This window comes from Corvus kubaryi, unplaced genomic scaffold, assembly GCF_017639235.1.
Source record: "Corvus kubaryi isolate FWS band 111438036 unplaced genomic scaffold, C.kubaryi_AGA036_p1.0 37396, whole genome shotgun sequence".
Lineage (NCBI taxonomy): Eukaryota > Metazoa > Chordata > Aves > Passeriformes > Corvidae > Corvus > Corvus kubaryi.
The window spans coordinates 3,899,097-3,919,505 of NW_024581135.1; the positions used below are offsets into that span (position 1 = coordinate 3,899,097).

Sequence of the window (20,409 nt, forward strand, 5' to 3'; positions counted from 1 at the left end):
CAGTTTTGCTTATTAGCATTGTTCAGAGGACCAAATTACAGATGCAGCACAAGAAAGAAGCAAAGTTTTCAAACAGATTTTCCCAGGTGCCATTATAAACATTATTAACATGAAAGAAAGAGTAATCAAGATAATAACTGATCTACTTCAAGTAGCTTTTTAAGCAAATGGGTAATTTTTCAAAGGTCAATTAGCAGGACAACTCCTTCCTATTAGATTTGACACCACGATATTCAGCTAGAAAAAAATGAAAATATTTAAAACCTAATTTTTTTCCTCTCTTCCTTAGAGATTTCTCAGTTTTATATTTAAGCACAACCTTGCAGCAAAGCAGGTAGGACAGCAGTGATTGCTAATGCTGCTACCCAGCTCAGGGATTCTCCACTTACAATTTGCCTTCATTTCACACAAAATTAATATCCCAGCACTTTCACCACGACCTGCTGACACAGTAAAACTATGGTGATGTAAAGGTTAGGGCTTGGTCGGGGTTTTTTTTAAATACCAAAGCTAGTTCTTCAAATTTGTATCGGGCTCTTGATGAGATTCTTTGTCATACACATTAAAAAAAAAAAAAAAAGAGAAGTTCAATCTATTTGTGTCTTGGCAAAATTAGAACTACAATTGCAAAATGTTATTCTTCATATTGCTTAAGTGCTATTTCATTATTTGCCCTTCAGAGACATAGAAACATTTAAAAAAAATCTACTTCACATGTTGGACCATGTCCTGAAGAGAACACTGGGGAGAGGGAAGGGCATATTCCTGATCCAAGCACACTGGACCTCCTCGTACAACTGCTGTGGTATTACACTGACAGCAAACCACATAATGCTAACACAGCAGATAAAGAAAAGAAGAAATGGAATTATCCTGTTTGAAACTTCTGAAGCGTCTAGACAGACTGAAAATTGCCCCCGATTTGATTTTCCTAATTCTGTTCTGATAGAAAAAAGTCACTTATTTTTCAAAACGTTAAAAAATACTCTCAGCAACGCAAAGATCATCCACTGCCATCCAAGATGTGGGCAGTGTATAAAGGCAGCACTTACTCCAGAGAAGTAATTTACCTTATTAAAAACCCCAAATTATATACCTATATAATTCATTAAAAAAAAGCCCAATCAACCACCCAACAACTCCAGAAAACAAATGAGCCAAACTTTGTTAGAAGCTTTGGTGGCATGTGAAAACAGGACTTTAACTGCATATTTCAGTCCATATATCATGTTGTACATATATATATACCACACTCTCAGAAAGGCCCAAATATACATCATGTAATGCAGGGAAAAATGTTTTGATTTATCACTTTTGTGCTTGGTTTCTTCCTCTTTCACCCCCAGTTCAACAAAGCCTTTCAAATAGCACCTGCCACTGGATTGCTTTGCTTCTCCACCCCATGACATGGATGAGGAATCAAGATGGCACCATTTATGAAAATATTTATCTAAATACTTTACCCAAACTACTCTGGACCTAGCATATGCTGGATATTTCTCTCTAATACCTCCCTGGAAGGGAAATATTTCATGTTTGAAGGCATGAAAACATGATGAATTTACCAATTCTCTTGGTAGTTTCCCACTAGTCTTTTGCAAAATGTGCTGTAATTCTCATTTTATTTTGGGAGGGGTTCCAGCTTCCTGACATTTCATCTTGTATACCCTTTTCCCAGAACATTAAAGAACTCTTTGGTGCCCAATGTTGTCCCATAATGTAGGAAAGAGGGAAATAATTTGCCTTTCAATTTTTTCAATAATTTAAAAGTGCTGAGGTCTGTAGGTCCTTCATTGTCAAGACAATTTTCCTAACCTCATTTTTTCTTTTTTTTTGTTTTGCCTCTTCCTTGCATAATCTTCATTATTTTAGAATCACTATTCTGACTTTCTACTCATCAGTGCCATTGATGGCACAAACCTTTGCCATCTCCCTACTTCATTATCACTCACAATGGTCAGCTCAAACTTCTTGACCCCAAAACACCCACAAAAGCTACGTTTTGTAGCAAAATCTCAGAACACAGTTCCAAATTCTGGGTACAGCACAGCCTGTTTCCCATATATACATTTGGATAATTTAAAATGCACTTTCAGCCATTAAGCCATCCGGAGCACTCTCCACAAGTGCCTTTACCCAGACCTATTTGCCAGTCCATCAATCTTTGCTTTATTTTCAAATGTTATTAGAACAGTTCTATTTACTTCCATATCATGGATAAAAAGAGTGATTAGTGTCAAGCTTAATACTAGTCCCTGGAGAACAACTCTAAAAATTCACCCAGTTGATGATGATTCCCCAGGGACTACTTTCCAAAATGTGTAAATTAATCAGTTCTTAATCCATTTAATGTGTGCTTCACTGATACAGCACATAACTAATATTTAATCAGAGTGTCATGTACTATTAAGTCAAGTGACTTAAAAACTTTCACTGTGCTTCACAAATATGGCTCTTTTTCCAACCAGACTTACATCAAAAAATAATCCATTTGGTTGCATTTTTGAATATTTGTTGTTTGTTCCATTATGATGATTGACATCAGCAGTATTCCTAACTTTTTTTATAATTGAACCCTGGAACATTTTCCCCTTAAGTGACCCAATACTCTTATAGGATAAATTGACTGTAAAATTTTCCAAGTCATACCATCTTCCCTTTCTGAATACTGGCATAATGACTGTCCCTTTTTAAATTTTGTAATTTTCCATGACAACGAAATATTTACAATTTAAATGAACAGTCATGGACCACCTCTGAAAACTCTGTAAGGTCCTAGTCAGACATTTATTTAGGTTTTCTAAAATTCTGCCAGATATTGGTAATTTCTTCTGAAATTAACATTCAACATGTTTTTAGTCATTAATAGGATGGAAAGTTCATCATCAGTTTCTCACAAGCCAGGTGATTTTAAGAAAACACCAAACAAACCACAAACACAAAACCCCACAAATATTGATTCATTATTCTGTTCTTTCCTACATCACTGTTATAAGCCTCACCATCTTAGCAGTGATCCTGTAACAGCACAGAATTAGGCTCTTAAAATTAGAGATAAAACAAGTTTCTTGAAATTATTCCTGTGCACAGAGTTCAGAACTTACAGAATTTAGAAACCTTCAGGACACAGGGAATTCATCCCTTTTGTCCAGCACTGCAAGGCTTGCAGGATTCCCCTCAGGGTACAATATCTGGGGTGCAGTTGGTTATAAGGAAGTTTTTGTACACACTTTAGCATTTGTCTGCTTTTTACTGTGTAAAGGACCTGTCTATGCCTTAACGAGCGTGGTTACAAAAAACAGTCAATTGGCCAATATAGCCCAATTTGTCAGTACCTGGATTCAGTGACTATAGATTTATAAACTGCTGAACATACAGTACACCTTATAGATAGAACAAAACTATCTGCACTCTACAGTTTCCACATGCTAAAATAAAGAAGTTGATTTGCAGCGCCCTGCATTTTATACAATCACCTCTTTATCTGTGAAGAAAGTCACCAAATCAAAAATAGGATATTTTCCCTCATTTTATACAGGTGCACATACAACCAGGAAGGCAGAGGCAGGCTGGTGTATTGTGTCATGCTGATTTTTTAAATACCTTGCAGGTTTAAGCATGTGTGTGTGTGTTACAGTGGAGCACAAGGGAAGATTAATCCACCTAAATTATAATTCCTTCAGTCACTTAGTACACATTGCCATAGAAACAAATTCACAAACTATTTTCCATGTGGCTCTAAAAATATCAAAATTTATCTTAAAATGTTCTACCATTGGTATACAAAGGGCCATTCACTTCCCAGCTCAAATATCCAAAATACTGTAAATGGAGTCTGACCTAAATAAACCCTACTCCAGATTTGAAGATCATCAGATCCATTACGCAAAGCCATTCAGGCACAGATAGAGTGGTGGTTGCAAATGTTCAGGAAAATTAGCATAAAGGCACATGTATCTCTAATAGGTTAATAAGTACAACCAGTGGGAAGTGAAAATGGTTGTTTGCGTATAGACTACTGTGAGAGTTCATCTATTTATGGGGGGAATGCACACAGAAACATGTGATAGTGATTCCTTTTCTCCCCTGAACTTCATTATTTTAATAATTACTGAAAGATTAGGAGGTAGTCAAACGGTGTAGATGGAATTCTCTTGAAATGGTTTGGATCTGCTTTGCAAGTGATATTTTTCCAAGCCTAACACCCCCTGTTTTGTAGGTCACACGGATATCCACAGACTGTGTGGATACTGAAGGCGCTTGTCCTTCAGCCTTCTGCCTCACCACATGATTGAACATCCATATACCTTACAACCATACACCCTGTCGAGTGTTATTCTCTTACATATCACAATTTACCTCGCTTCCTCCACTCAAACATGCAACCAAGCTGAGCAACAAGCTGCTTCAGCTGCCATGTCATTTCAGTTTTTACACATCTTCTCTTTTTATGTGTGCTCTACATCTCCGTGATGTCTCATCTCCCCGTTCCACTGCCATAGGCTACGAGTCAGGAACAAAGCTCAGGCTCAATGTCAAACAGAGTGAAAATGGGAAAATATCATAGAAGAGAAAATTAATGGGCACAAACACAGCTCTGAAACTTCCATCCTTGTGGGCTTTGCAACTTTCCGTCCTTTCTTGGCAAAATATGAAGGAGAAAGGAGTAATAGCATTTCTACAGAAAATGCCTCAAAAAGGTATTTAGCTAAGGAAAATACAAGTCCAAAATTTAAAAGTGGAAGAATTGTGCTTGCATATTAAAAAATAAATAATCTTTTAAATGTGGAATCAGCCCCTTTAATTTGAAGAATTAATTTATTTCCATTCTCCACCAGTTTCCTCCTGTCCCTCTTTCCTTGCCTGACCACCATGGTTTACAGAGGCTCATGCTTCCAAAAACGCCTGAGTAATAAATAGTCCCAAGTCTGACACACAGGAACAGACCCTGAGGCTGGAGTCATGGCTCTTATGCATGAACTGAGGTCTTTCTCTCATTTCAAACAGGGAAATTTCAAGGTGAAACACACATGAAATCTCTCTTGTCAACAGATTCGTTAGTTATGTCATTAAAACAAAAATGTTGCCTTTCATCCCTTCTTATTGATTATTTTCCTGTAATAAAAATGTTGGGGTTCAAGGAAATCACAATATTTACAACCCACATCATGAAAAACCAAAATTAACCACACAGCCCCCTAAACCCAGTACTTTAAAAAGAGTTGATCCTACCCACACAGACATGGCTGACAAATTCCATTGTACAGAATCAAGGTCTTGAATATCATTAGACATTTGGTGACTGTGAAATCTAACTCATGGCCTAAGAATTTTTTAAAAAATAGGGATTGTATTTTTCTGCAAAAAGTAGGAATCCCAGGGCACAATACTGTAAAGGAAAAAGGGGATGCTTCAGTTTTATTCTTATATTGTAAGATATATAATTCTTATATTATATATAACCTTGTTCTAGAAAATATAATATTGGTCAGAAACCTGTGTCTCTCATTCCCAATTGAGTTTATTTTTTTAAAAGTAACATTCCTCTTTTTGTCAATCCCCAAAATCAAATATTAGTATGTCAAATATTAACATTGGTATTTATTTGGATCCAGGTACTTGATTTATCAGCCAAATTATATATTCAAGTAATAGCACCATAGTTCATGTAACCCCATGTCTTATTGTGTGCAAACCTTACCTGAATATATTACGTGAAAGCTTAATAAACCTTTTCATTTTTCAATTTCAGTCCTTCATCTTTTCACTATTTGAAACATATAATTATTTTTTGTACTAACATGCTATAACTGAGCTCAATGCAAACTGTATACACAATTTTTAATATATTTCAGATGAGCAAACTAGAGTAAAAAATAAAATGTCTTCTTTTTTTTTTTGGTGGGGGGTGAATTCATTCATGATGCATTTTCAGTCTGTTTATTAAGTAATCATATCTGGGTACAAGTGTCAACACAATTTACGTTTTGAATAATGTGAAGCAGATAACCTCAATTAACAAGTAATTAGAGTCATTTTCCTATTAAGCAGTTTCCCTAATTGTTTTTGAAACCTGGAACTAAAATTGCAATAAATAATAAGCGGCCAAAACATGTCCCTGCATTAGTTTAATCCAGGCTTTTCCACTAGCGCCTGGGAAAAAACCAGCAGAAATAAGGGCTGACTCCCCATGAGATACTGAAAGAGGGAAATATTTTGTAGCTGTGGAGTCTTTATAGTATACTCTTCTGCTGTTTTGGGGTTTTTATTGGTATTATACCCTTTCCTTTCCCTCTCTCTTTTCACCCCCATGATTCCATATATGAACTTTTAACATATGGAATATTTGATTTAATCATTACTGTGGATTGACTAGATCTTATCAGGGAAGTGCCATCCCTCAGTGAACACAGAGGGGGTGATCTCAGCTGAATTAAATTTTATAGTAATACAAATTAATTTGACCCCTTACATTCTACCTTGTCAGTGCACCATGCCTCTGTTTATGTAAAATAATAAATACCAACCTGTTTTTCCCAAATAGAACAATTTGTGTGTTTGTTGCTGGTCATCAAAAAAAAATGTCCTTCACTTGAATATCAGTCTTTAAATAGATACCTGTCATAGCTCAAGTATATTAAATGAGCTCAGAGAATATAAAAATTTCACGTGTATTTCTCTGCTCATACTGTGTGGTCTCATGGAAAGCACCTAGGTTCCACTCTGTCTGCCACAGCCAAAAATGGGGGAAAATAATTTTCTAGCTGAAAACAAGGAAAGATCCAGCAGCTGCTCCTCACCCTAAGCCAAAACAAACAAGTGAACTAAAAACTAACAGAAAAGCTACAAAAATTCCCAAGGAAAAAAAAAGAGAGAGAGAGAGGAAAAGGAAAAGAGCAAGTGCAACAATGTGCGGCTGCCCCATTCCTGGATGCATCCAGGGCCAGGTTGGATGGAGCTCTGATGGAAGGTGTCCCTGTCCGTGGCTGGGGGTGGAACTGGATGAGCTTTATGGTCCCATCCAACCCAAACCTTTCGCTGTTTTTATGATTCTATTCTTTTCACCCACAAACTCCAGCCTAAGCCAAAGCCTCCTGACCTGCAGTTACATTTATCACAATTTCAGCTGGTAGGAGATACCATTTTCACCTGAAGGTGAGGAAGGAGAAGGAATTTTTATAGGTCATGAAGGAACCAAGGTACCTGAGCCTACTCAAAAAGGCTCTAGGTACATATCTAAAAACTTCAGCCTCCACCCCACAAACACTTGGCTGTTGTCTTTATGTCTACAGGAAATTTTGCCAGCCTTGGAAGAGTACAAGACTTCTATTTACTCCATTTTTTACAAAATTTCAATAAGGCAGTAAATCAAAACCAGACCTCTGAAAATAAAAATTAAAAACCCTAGGAAGATAGCCTGAGAAATTCCAGGAAAAACTGGCAGCTACAGGAGGACATGATCTGTCCAGAAGGAATACAAACATTTAAATAACTTGCTGGAAATTAGACTTTGTGAAAAATACCATTGATTCCTTTTAAGTCATTTTATTAAAAGGTCTATTAATGCTTGGCTTGCACTTTGTGGCCATGAGAGATGTTGGAGCGAAGAGCTATCAAAGGTGGCTATCAAAGTTGGGTTTTTTCCATTTAACTTTTTCTAACTATTAAGCTGCTCATTTTGTGGAGACAATCATTAGTGTCTTTAATGTGAAACAAAGCTTCTGGATAAGAGCTGCTAGCTGAAGATCAATATGAAAGATATCATTTCAGTTACAGCTTTAATAACTGTAACAATAGGGAGCCTGGCATTGCAGGCTTTATGCATTAATGTAATTTAGAATCTACCAGGTACAAATCTTATCAAACATTAGCAGTGGCTGCGTTGGGATTTTCTAGGTAAGAAAACTGTGTGATCAACTGGAAATATTTGAAAGGTAAATTTCATGTAATCAGGCTCATCTGCCATAAAAACATGAAAGAACTTACATGAAGAGAATGAAATAAATAAACCAAAGGAGATTCTGGGAAAAGGATGGATATTTTTAAGGAACTAGTTGTGCATCTTCTCAGAGCGCACTAGGATGTCTCTCTTGTTTATATCAACAAAAAAATGACCCAAAAACTGGAGGATAAGAATTTCAGCCAAATTCAGTACAACTAAAGATTTTCTGCAAACCATCATACATAGAAAAACAAACTTACCTGGATGTGCAGTTAGCTAAATCCCAAATAAATAAGAAGCTTTTTTCCTGGCTTCCAACAAAGCACCAGCACTAGAGACCAGGAGCACAACCCTTCCCCCAGCCACAGTTCACAACTGTAGCCAGGTGCAGCAAATTTACCTTTCCCACCCCATTTCTTCCCACCCACCTGTCTCCAAATCCCTCTGCTCCCTACTTGATCCATGCTTTTCACAATGGGCCCCATTGCCCCAGCCTTTTCCAAGCTTTTGAGATTTGCATGATGGTGTCAACCTCATTCTTCTGCAACAGTTCATCTACAATTGAGTTCTTTCTTTTGCTAGCTCTCCAATTTCTTGATTAAAATAAAATTTAAAAAAACCCAAACCACAAAACTTTCCCCACCTCTAAGTTAAAAAAAAAAAAAAAATCAGGCCTGAAAATGTTAAAACACAAATTTTGAATCTTTCCTGCAAAGTTATTCTTAAAACCTGATGCAACCAACTGGCAGTTCTTTAAACAATTTGTTTAACTTGTGTCCAAATGTCTTCAGGTTTTAGTGCTTACAGGTGGCTACTTTAGATTTACACTTTAATTTTGAGAAAGATCTAAACTGGGAACACTGAATTTTCATTTTATAATTTGCTGATAAAAAATGGAAAGCTCAAAGTTAAAGTAGCCAACTACTGGAAAGAGTTGGCACCTGGCATTTTAATTTTTAAACATTGGGGGGTTTTGTGTAATGAGGTTATAAAGTAAGAGTCTGACTTCAGGATCACAATCAAGAAGAATGAGCTCTTAAGGATGACAGAATCACTGATGGGAAGCTCAGTTGGTCCAAAATCCAGGTTTGGTCCAAATAAACAAACAAAAGTTTGGATGCTCATCTGGGTTTTCTACCTGCCTTGGGGCTAGAGATGTCATGAGAACAGATTCTCTCATCACAGCTGCAGCACTTTCCAGTCCTGGCCATGAATGAAATATCCAGGAGAACAATCTTTCTTACAGAGCTCTGGGGCAGCGGAGGGAAGTAAGGGAAAATGGGATGGGGATTTCACAGTCTTTCAAATTGGATTCCAAATCTGGGGGAAGATTCAGAGATTAGAAAGGAAAGCACATTTTTTAGTCTACTTGGGTTTTGGCTGTAGTCTTCAATGCCACTTTTTACTGCAACTGGCAGAATATGTGGCAGCTCAGAGAGTCAATAATCACAAAAAGAAAGGTGTAACTGCTTCTAAAGTTTAGACACATCCAGTACTATCCAAAAATAACAAACATGACTTAGTTGCATTGGCTTACGGAACATAAAGTTTAAAAAATTGATTTTTTTTTTTTTTTTTTTTTTTTTTACATAGGTTGTATATTGAAAAATGAAACTCCTTCTTGCTCTCAAGGTGTTGGGTCCTGGGCCCTTCGGAGGGGGAGGTTTCAATCCAACCGTGCCACAGCTGTGTGTCTATGCAGGCACACCCTTAACTACAAAATCGTGGATGATATGGATGATAAAGACCTATTTCCATTAAGGCTATGAATCTCACCAAACAGAAAATCAAACAGAAAATAAAATATTACCATGTTAACATGACAGGATTGGATTCTGAGAAAAAAAAATAGGGGTGACTTCCAAGGAAATTTGGTCTGATCTAGGGCAGGAGAATGCTGCTGTCAACTATTTGTCTAAGAATAGGCACATTGCCTAACAACACTCTCTTGTCTGTTTTAAAACCCCTTCTCAGTGCATTAAACAACATTTATTAAGCGTGTGCATACACAGTGCAACAGCACGTGTATTTAGGGCATGCACAAAATAGTTTGATCCCCATTTCATCTCATTGGTACTGCAAATATTTCACGGCAGTAATAAAACAAACAAAAACACCCTGGTTCTTTACCTCTCCTGTCATGTTGCATTGGGTCACTCTGTGCCACATGATGTGATATCATGTAGCTCAATGCAAGGAGACACATGTCCCTTCTCATTGGAAATTTAAGGAAATGGAGCTCAGTTTTCCCCTGTGGGAAACTATGCATGTCAGGTGCCCAAGACTAGCTATGGGAAGTTTGATATAATCTCAGTTTCAGTACCTACATATTTCAAATCTGACGGCATTTTTGAAAGGAAATGTGTTAGATGCCACAATTCAGCTGTAACACAGTACTTAATAAAGATAGCGTAAGAGGAATATAATTCCACAGCTTATGTTCCCTGTCACGGTGTGCACTGACACAGATTGCCAGAGAGACTCCTTTAAACAACACTTTTTAAGCATACTTTTTGAAATATACAGTGTAGAACACGAAGGCCCTCAGAGAAACCTAATGCCGCTGAAAGCACAGGGGTATAGAATCAAGGGAACAGAACTGATTAATGATGAAGCCAAAATAAGGCTTTTTTGGATGAAAAATAGTGAAACAGTTAAGCACAGAGAATATAGATAAGGAAAATGTACAGGACCTGGGGCCAAGTTCTCCTCTCAGTTACACTAGCATAATTGTGGAATAATTCTGTTTCAATTAATAGAGTTAATATGATGAGAATAGAATTATCTACATAGAGAGCATGATTGAAACAAAGCAGTTGAACCAGCTTTGAAGAAGCCTCTTTAATGTGTAGAAAAGAAATACAAATTCTCCACAGTCCCACTTTACAGGTAGAGAAACAGAAAAAAGGACTAAAAATCCCTTTGGCAAGAAAATGTCCAGGCTGGGACCAGGGAAACATGACAAATTCCAGTCCAGATCCTTCTCTCCTTGGTTGCAATAAATAAATACAACTGAAGGCTATCTTGGAAGCCAAGTGAAATGTTATATAAATAAATTATCTTGCTAACATCATGGCATGTTGCTATCTCACTCCTGAATCAAAAAGGTGCAACCTTATAGTGTGATGGTCAGTTTAGCATCATGGTGGTAACTTCAGTGTCATAAACATGTCTGTATATTTGGATGCCACTCTTTACAGGATAAAAGAGTCAAAAAATTGAAGTCTGAGGAGTACAATCAGCAGAGATGCATAAAATAAATTTTTCCTACTGGCAAAAACCCCAAGGATGCATGGTATGGACTATGAAATTATGATAATACAAGCGCACTGGGATCATTGCAATTTGAATCAGGTGTTAAGGTAGAGAAATTAATATTATTTGGGGGGTTCTGGTTAGCTAAAACCTTGTGTCCAAGTTTTCTTAGTCTGCTCCATTGCCTTACCAGGACAGCTCAAAGGCTACACTCTGCAGAGTTTTGGAGCAAGTTTTGAGCTACAAAGTCCTGGTTAAACTCCATGATGGTTCTTTGGCTTTGAATAAGATAAGACAAAGGAGAGGAACATTTGGAGTTCTTAGAATTCACCTAATTTCATCATTTTTTGCACATTTTTTATAGAAAGAATGAAGATGGGTATCTTTTAGTCCTTTTCCTTCTAAGCTCCTCTTGGTTCCATAGCCCCAGTCCCCAATTATCAGTGAGAAATTACAACCTCGGTCTGTGCCTGCACTCTGCTCTTAAACAAGATATCACATCTTATATGATGTGGTCAAAAACCAGCATAAGCATGGACTTCCACTGCCCTTCCATAGGTGACAATAAAATCAATGATTACTGATCAAGAAACTCCTATTTACACCTTGGCTTTCCCTGTGTTCTGTAAAGAGCTACCAACACTACCTTGGAAGATGTTTTTTGAGCGTTTCTTTATCTGCTTTCCTATCAGTGTCTCAGAGTTAACAAATGAGGGTGGGAACTCTGCCCAAATATCTTAAAGGGTGAGTTCAGGACTCTTGGTCCTGGCCCAAGCTCTCACAAGGTCCTGCCCGAGCAGTGACAGCCCAAAGCACCAGATCCTTGAGAAGAACCAGTGCTGCCATCACATGTCTCCACAGCTCCTGCCAGCATCAGACACTAAAAGGGCTGTTAAGAGATTAAAAGAAAATATGGAACAAAAGAAGTCAAGCACGGGTTTTAGATGACAAATTAAATAATATTTTCGTGACCAAGTTTTCATTTTTTCCCCTCAAGACATGCACTACAACAGAGAGAAGTGTCTCATCTGAAAAGAAAAAAGAAATCTTTAATTTTTTACCCTTTTTTAAATGTCTTATCAGCTTAAAAATATTTTTATATATATCTACACTGAGCTTTCTATGAAACTCAAAGGTATTCGTAGACTTTGAGGAATGCATTGATCTTCTCATAAACCACCGAAATTGTAGAAAACTCCATTAATGATAAAGCAAATGTTGCATTTTTTCACTAGATGCTAGGAAAACGACAGAGGAGTATTCATAAAGAGGATGCAAAACTTCCTAACAGTGCATTCAGTCAGGAGGGTCTTTTACTATTGAGCATCCTTTCAAATAATTCCATTTTCAGGCGGCGGATGATGGGAACGCCAATGCTTTAGAGTCAGCTGCTCTTCTAGCTAGCATCTCCCCAATTTTTAAAGGAAAAAAATAAAAAGGGGAAGGAAAAGCGGGGGGGCGGAAGGCGTTTGGCACGGGGTTGTGGGTCCGTGGCATCAGCTGCTCCAGCTGCAATCCCTGGTGCTGCTCTGCCCCCTGGTGCTGCCGCGGCCGCAGAGCAGCCGCCCGCCGAGCATCCCCCGCTGTCACTTCTCACTTCTCCGCCAAGTTCAAGGTCAGTGCCTAGCTATTTTCAGCTCATCTCTTCTTGATCCATGCAGAGAAATGACAAGGTAACGTGATTTGGGGTCAGCTGTATTACAGGAACCGTTACATAAACGGAGAAAGTGGAAATCAATCCCGGCTGACAGTGTCTTCGGGATAATCAGCGCTCACTCCATGCCGCTGTCAGCTCTCCTGCATCAAACACCATGTTACTTCTGTCACATCTCCTTAACAAAACCAGAGTCTCACTTTTGGCAAAGTAAATAAATATTTCACTCGGGCTTGCATTTAATTCATTGTTTAGAGAACTTTAACACTTTGGACTTGCAAAGAGTCCCCATTTGGAGGAGAAAAGACAGCTTACCCTGTCAGGTCCATTACTGCCTGCAAAAGGCGCTGGCAAAGATACAGTCGGCTCTTATGAAATACCCCATTCCTCATATTTTGTGCTTGGTTTCTTTGTAAGCAGACGATTGTCCTCCAAATCTCCCTTACCGAGCAGACCTCAGCTTCCCAAAGTGCTTCACCTAACCCACGGTCACCCTCGCCCCAGCCACATCACAGCTCTTCCCCTAACGTTCTAGGACACCTTCCTCAATTTGTCTGATTATCATTACTTTATCTGAACCATTTCCTCCCCTAAGTAGACATCTTCCCTAACGCAGAATTATGAACATATCATTTCACAAGATGTGCCGCGTTAGCCGCGTCTCGGTGACAGCACATGGTGTGTCAGTTTAGGGGGAGAGCAGCAATTCCATCCCACCCACCTTGTGCTCCCATGGAACTGCCAAGCCCTCAGAGCTCCGCCGAAGAACCATTTACCATAATATTAGTTGTCAGTAAATTCAAAGACGAAACTCCTAAAGCTATAAAATGGATTAGAAGCAATTTAAAAAAGAATTAACAAACTAGAGTAAGAGTATACTGTCAACAAACAAATGCTTCATCATAGCACTGTAATTTGGAATTTTAATTACCCCTCTGCTTCTGTAGCAAAACAATGTCTGAACTGGCAGCCATTTGAATCTCTCACAGGTCATTGAGCATTCTAGTTAATTACTCTATGAATAGCCTGTTTTTCTCCCCTCTGGAAACACGTTTCTAATGGCAGTCAAGGTCTGACAAATGTGTCATCTACATAATTAGCTAGGAAGCAACACAAAACATTAAACATGCTTTGTGCCGACAACTATCAAAACATTTCATTTGTTGTCAATTATTCGTTACTTTGTAGGTTCTGAAGGGGTTGTTATTATGAAAATAAGTCCAGATGCTAACAAGGTTAGAGTTTTTTATTCAAATTAGTAATCAGAGGACTAACTTTAAAAAATGTGTCTTGTGTACATTTATGGCAGCGTTCAATCAGCACTAAATTATAAACGAATTGAGCTAAGTTCAAGTTAAAATAGCCATGCCAGAGCACATACACTAATTTGTGGAGTTGCAGCTCTCTTTGAAGTTTTAGGATCTAAGCTGAAGTAGCAAACTTTCAGAACCTTTGGCAAGACTAATTTGTGCTTGGTAAATAGAGTAAAGATTTTCACAGCGTGAGATAATGTACGATTGCAAAAAAAAAAAGGGAAAAAAAATGGAGGTTTTTGAACCTTTTTTCTACCCTTCTGTCACACTGAGTAAAAGTCAAAATCAGCAATTCTGACTCATATAATAGCTCATCTGAACTTCAGTTTGGCTTAACAAGGAAGTCAAACCAGTTATACTCACCACTCCCTTACTAGAACTGAAATGAATTTATCCTTGCTTTCAAGAAGAAATAGGTGCTGGTTCTTTCCTTTTTCTGTGATCTCATTATGAAGCTGCCTATCAAGCTACGCAGCTGAAATGGTACAGTGAAACTGTGGGGAGGAGAAATAAATGGGGAGTTTAACAATAAAATTAACTTCTTCCTTTTTTGCCAGGATTATTGCAGCTGAAGTGCTACAATGGAAATATGCAATGAACAATACTTTCTCCCATGGCATATTTAAGAAAATAGAAATGAAAAAAATATTATCCACTAAAGCAAAAGGCTTGTTTTGAGCCTGAAAACACCCCTGCACGCAAAATATTGGTCCTGTAAAAGGTTGGGAGGCAAACCTGAGAAAAATCATGTATTGAAGGTAAGCTGAGCTCTAAAATAGGCTCATGCATTAATATTCTACTTTCAGCCTTTAAGTCAGGGAACTTTATGGTATGGAGAACGTACATGAACACGTAGGGGCACATCTGTACAAGGCTGAGGGCCTCTGCCCCGGAGCCAGAGCAGCTCCTCAGGTGCGGAGCAAGAGACACAGGCACTGAAATGGATAAAAAACTGGAGTCAAAGGCCAAAGGAGACAGCCTGTGAGCACGACACTCAGCAGAGAGCAGATCTGGGTTTTCAAAGCACAAAACCAGTCTGAATACAGTAAGGGGACATATGACACCCTTCATTTCTCATTTTCCTGCCCTGGAAAGGAGAATGACTAATGTTACTCAACAGATTTGTTTTCTTTTAGCAATATTCATGTTCAGGAAGTAAAACTGGACTGTGTTTATGGACCCACTGCTTTCATATCTACCCTGAAATACTTAGAGCAAGCAAGGTATAAGCTTGCATTTATTAACAATTCCCACACTTGTCATGGAAAGCTCACATATTTTTCTGTATCTGTCCCAGTGCTATTACATGATTTGTGTAACACCTTGAAGGGAACACAGTTTTTCCTTATAGAGACAAACTTGGCTGCATCTATAACAGACAAGTGCATGATGATAAAATTTGCAGAGAAATAAGCCTGGGCAGTCATTATTAGAGCACAGTAAAGAGAATATTTTTCAAAACTACATCAGGAGAAGGTTTTCTGCTTTCAGAAATATTTTGTCAAGATTTGCTTTTTCCTCCAAGAAAAAAAGTAAACCGGGGAGAAAAAAAAAAAAGAGCCATCCTCAAAAACTTTCCCTAAATAAACTACACTATAAAAGAAGCTCTGATGATCTTGTAGAGATTGAAATAATCCCTTTTTCAGCTAAAACTACCCATAGCAATGAAACTGAAAATACTCTAAAAGAGGGCTGGAGACTGTCTTGCAATTAACATTAAACAGATAACATATTTACGAGGAAGTCAAAATATTTTGGAAGCCGATAATCCTGTAAGCCTTAACGTGGTATAAAAACAACAAATAAATGCAAAGTGTTACTGTTACACATGCCTGCCTGATCAATGGTTTTCACATATTGATCTATAAATGGAGTTGACAGTCTGTGTTGGCTGCACATTTTCCAAGCAGCTCTATTTTTGTACAAAACCAATACGGGCAATTACCTTTGTTTGAGATGCCAAGTCTTATCAATTCAATGTGATTTAGTGTCATTTTAATTAAATATCAGGATCTACTTCAGGACAATCTATACAAACAAAGCCTCAAACTTGACTATAAGCTTGATTTGAAGTAAACATGTACAAGCCCTGCAATTTCAAAATATGGCTCAAAAACTCTGCTAAACAGAAGGCTTATATTTTTAGCAAATTTATTTCTGTCTTTTTGGCTAGCCATAACTTTGGCAAGTGTTCTATGATCACAGGAGTAAGAAACAAAAGAAGATTGCTTCCCATTTCTCTGATAATGTATTAGGGAGATAAATAAACCTACCAGTTTGTTTAACCTAATCAGAGAAAGCTCTAATACATTAACATTTTGGAATGTCTAAATAGGTTCTAATTCTTAATATAGACACCAATAAAAAAGACATTTCATTGTTTGAAGTTGTTCTGAATGAAGCAAAATGCACTTCCCTGGGGTTTAACAGATGAAAATAGCAAATATTCATTTACATTGCTAGTTCAGACGCTACCATTAAGCACAGAAAGAGCCCTCACTTGCCACAGTCTGTGTCCAGCTTCATGATTTGTGCTCTTTAGACTCTACATTAATATCAATCTCAACCTTTGCACAAAGCTCAAGAATTTCCATTGACATAAATAACATAAACCCCCAATAATCTCTTGCGTGTTTAGCTCCTGTCTCCCACATTTGCATCTGCACCACTATAAAATGCACAAGTGCATATGGCCCTACTGATGTATGATGCACATCCCTCCCTGTCACACTACAGAAAATAATCTGTCCACCTTCAAAAGTATAGCCCCCGGTGTGCTTACAAGCACCACAGCAAATGCTTCAGAATACAGCAAATCCCTCAGAGAAAATTAGGCATTTTTCTCCTCCATAAATCACCACTCATCTTTCTACCTCTGTGCCTGGTTTATGCCCTTTATTGTCCAGAGTGGGCATTTCCTCTTTCCAAATAAGTTTTAGAAATCTATATTTCTATTGATTGCTCAAAATGTGCCAAACGCTGATTGCCTTAATCCACTGAAGTCAGTAGGTTTTGCATAAGTTGAGTGAAAAGGATTTGACCTATTTATTAATAGAACAGAGTACATTGCACACACCAAACATGGACAGCAAAAGAGTAGTATGGAATCCTTTATTCAGCTGCTTCTAGTTTTTCAGAAGAAAAATCTCTCCAATAACAGGACAAAAATACTCAGTCAATGTAAAATAGAAAATAAACATAATCAATGGATGCCTCATGGATTATATCCATCATCTAAACAGAGGCAGACTGTGAAAACAGAAAATTTCCAAGTAGAAAGATGAGGATAAATCCTTTTTCTCTTCAAGCACAAAATAATTAGCTTTGATTAATATTCTGGTAATATGTGTCTTTTAGCAAGGATCTGTGTGCCTTTAAATGTAAAAGTGAAGGCTGTGTAGAAAAGTGCAATGGGAAGAGTGTCTTGATTTTTAAAACAATATTATTAAATTTATATATATGTATATATACACGTGTGTGTCAGCTGGACCCTTCTTTTTGAAGACTCTTGGAAGGATAGAAGATGCTCCCCTGAATTAATTTCCCCAAAATCCTTCACAAGTCACATGCCCAGATATGTCAGCACACGGCTGATACACACAATTGGTATTTCACTGCTCCTTTAACTCACCGCATTTAAAGCCCGTAGTTGAAAGCATTTGGATCCTTAGGAATTTTGCTTTCACTTTGGGCGTTAGCAAACAACTTTAAGAGGCTTATTTAAGTAAATACGCCCAAACACTTTCAGCCTGTCAATATCTAGTCAGAAAATTCTGCATGGCAAAAAGAGATGAAAAGAATTGAAACAGAAAGGAAATTAGTAGCATGGCAAGCTTTCAATCTATTATGTTGGAGCCAAGTTTGCTTGGTAAAATGACATATACTCGGTAAAATTCCACTTTTATGTAATTAGCTACTAAACAAATGTGACACAAAGCAACTTTCCAGCTCCCAGCCAATGAATGTATATTGTACCTGGTGTGGTTGTTGGGATACAGCAGTGAATATTTATGTCTAATTTAACTTTTTAGAGCCCTTGCTCTATAACAGTCCAACATACTATCCCCCAAACTAAAGTTATGTAACAAGGTAATATCAACAATGAGAAACTGCATGATAAAATCCTGCCCAAAAGTGAAAAATGCTAATTTTGTCTCATTTAGCAGCTGGATACAGAAATGCTCATTAGTTTTAAGAGGGTTAATCCTTTTAACTTTTGCATATTGATATGCCAATTATGCCTAATTGTACAAGAGGCATCAGTCAAGGTAATAGTGCATAAACACATGAAAGTTATTAAGTACATCCCAACATGTAATAAAGTAGGTGTTAATTGGTAGCTGAGTTCTGCAGGCTATTGAGGTGGATAATTCATTGAGAGATGGATCACTTGTAATTTCTCTACATAATTCCTTTTGCAGTCTCATGCTGTGATGTTTTCATGCTTGTCAAAAACAACTGCAGCCTAGTGCCTTTTGTTAAACACAGCCAATAAAATGTTAGGCACCATTAAGTATACTTAACTTTTAAACTTTTTCAAAGGTACAGTTCTTCCTGGTATTACATTACAGTATTCCCAGTAAATTAGTATAAGCGGTGTTCCAAGTTTTTGGTGGAGGAACATTTTGAGTTAGATAAAAGGAGAAAACGTATGCAGTGTGTCTGAGGCAAAGAATATAATTTAAATAAATTGTAAATGAGTATCTTATCAGCTGCTAAGATCTAAACAGATTTTTCACTCTAGGAATAAAAGGTGAAATGAGTTAAGTTATACCAGAGAAATTAATCACTAGAATAACATATTTCTAAATAAGTCTAAATGTTGAGGTTTAATTTTGAGTAAAAAGGAAAGGAAATACTGAAGGTCCTGTAGCTTTCCTCCATTTAATAACTTTGTTAAAAAGCTGAATATTTCATAGGACTCCATTACATCAACAGCAAAAAAATAATGGTTGGCATGGTTGTGAGAAGTGGCTGAGACCTGGGACTCTGTCCCCAGCTAACAGAGTTTTCTCCCTCATTTGCATTCTCTGAGAACAAAATGGATCTGGAGTCCAAAAAGTGGCTAACATTGCATAAATAATTTTGTAACATCATATGGCCTCAGCTGCAAGTTGCCACCATTATGGAAGAAAATTAACCAGGGGAGACTCATACCAATCAGTTTGTTTAGTAGCTCACAAGGAGTACAGGGGCAGGGATGCAACTGGCAATAGAGTTCCTCACTAAGTATTTAATTTAAAAAAAAATGCTAATGGATAAAAAAATTACTCAACTCCTTTGACTCTGTTAACTATTGAAATAATAACATACGTTCAGTGTCTGATTTTTGTACAATTCATTCAGTCTTACAGCAAGACTTATTTTTGTTACAGAGTTGTTCTTTATTTGCAGAGTTTGAAATTTCCATTTGTTTTCTTTTTTCTGCTTTTAAAGTTTGCCTTTTGAGAAACTGTGACATGCATCTGAAACTGGAAGTGCTATTCTCTACTTACTTAAGCCTTACTTAAGTGCTGTTACCACTGAGAGTTGAAATGTTGAGTAGATGTTACGATTATGGCTACCAAAACCAAATTCTGTCTTTCGTGAAGGGAAGTTTTTATTCCAACCCCTAGCAATACTCCTAAGAATGTATTAGTGACTTTAAATCCCTCCTTTCAAAGGATGATAATAGAACCAGTATCCCAAAATAATCCCATAGATTTTAAAAAATTGGAAGACTCAGAAAATATTGGGAGTGTTTTACTTACGGGCTCGGTGATTTTCACATTCTCAGAGAGAATCATAGATTTGCTTTGGCTCAGCCTGTCGTGGTGACTGTTGGCATTTTTGATCCTCATTTGAACAGCCCCCGTGCTATGGTGGGAAGGATTAGGCTTTTCAGAGGCTGTATCGGAAGTTGAAGACCTTTCCATGGTTGCTGGGTTGACCTGAAGGATGTAAAATAAGAGCATTAATCTAGGGAATCCTCATACAAAAACCTATCAATGCCAGGTCTGTGTCACTGCAGTCAGGAGAAGAAGCTGAGTTATCTTGCTGGCAAGATCTTGATCATCTTTGAACACCAGGATAACTATCAGCTGTGTCAGCCTGTAGTTTTATTATTGTCCTTATCACTCTCCCATCCAAACTGCCTTGGAAGAGTTAGTTTATGTAAAAGATTATCCTTATCTCAAAAGCCATTCTCCTCCATGGTGCAATCTCCCTTCAAACCCCTGCCATGTCCAGCTGGCAGCCACTCCACT

General features: G+C 37.6%; 1 protein-coding gene across 2 annotated transcripts in view; it reads right to left on the minus strand.

Annotated features, from left to right (window-relative positions):
- Positions 1-20,409, minus strand: part of ARHGAP15 (Rho GTPase activating protein 15) — a 320,901-nt gene that overhangs the window by 284,646 nt on the left and 15,846 nt on the right. For both annotated transcript variants that reach the window (XM_042041109.1, XM_042041108.1), the window contains exon 3: positions 19,915-20,094. In XM_042041109.1, coding sequence (XP_041897043.1) covers positions 19,915-20,079 — 165 coding nt within the window. In that variant the 5' untranslated portion in view covers positions 20,080-20,094. The remainder of the gene's footprint in view (positions 1-19,914; positions 20,095-20,409) is intronic.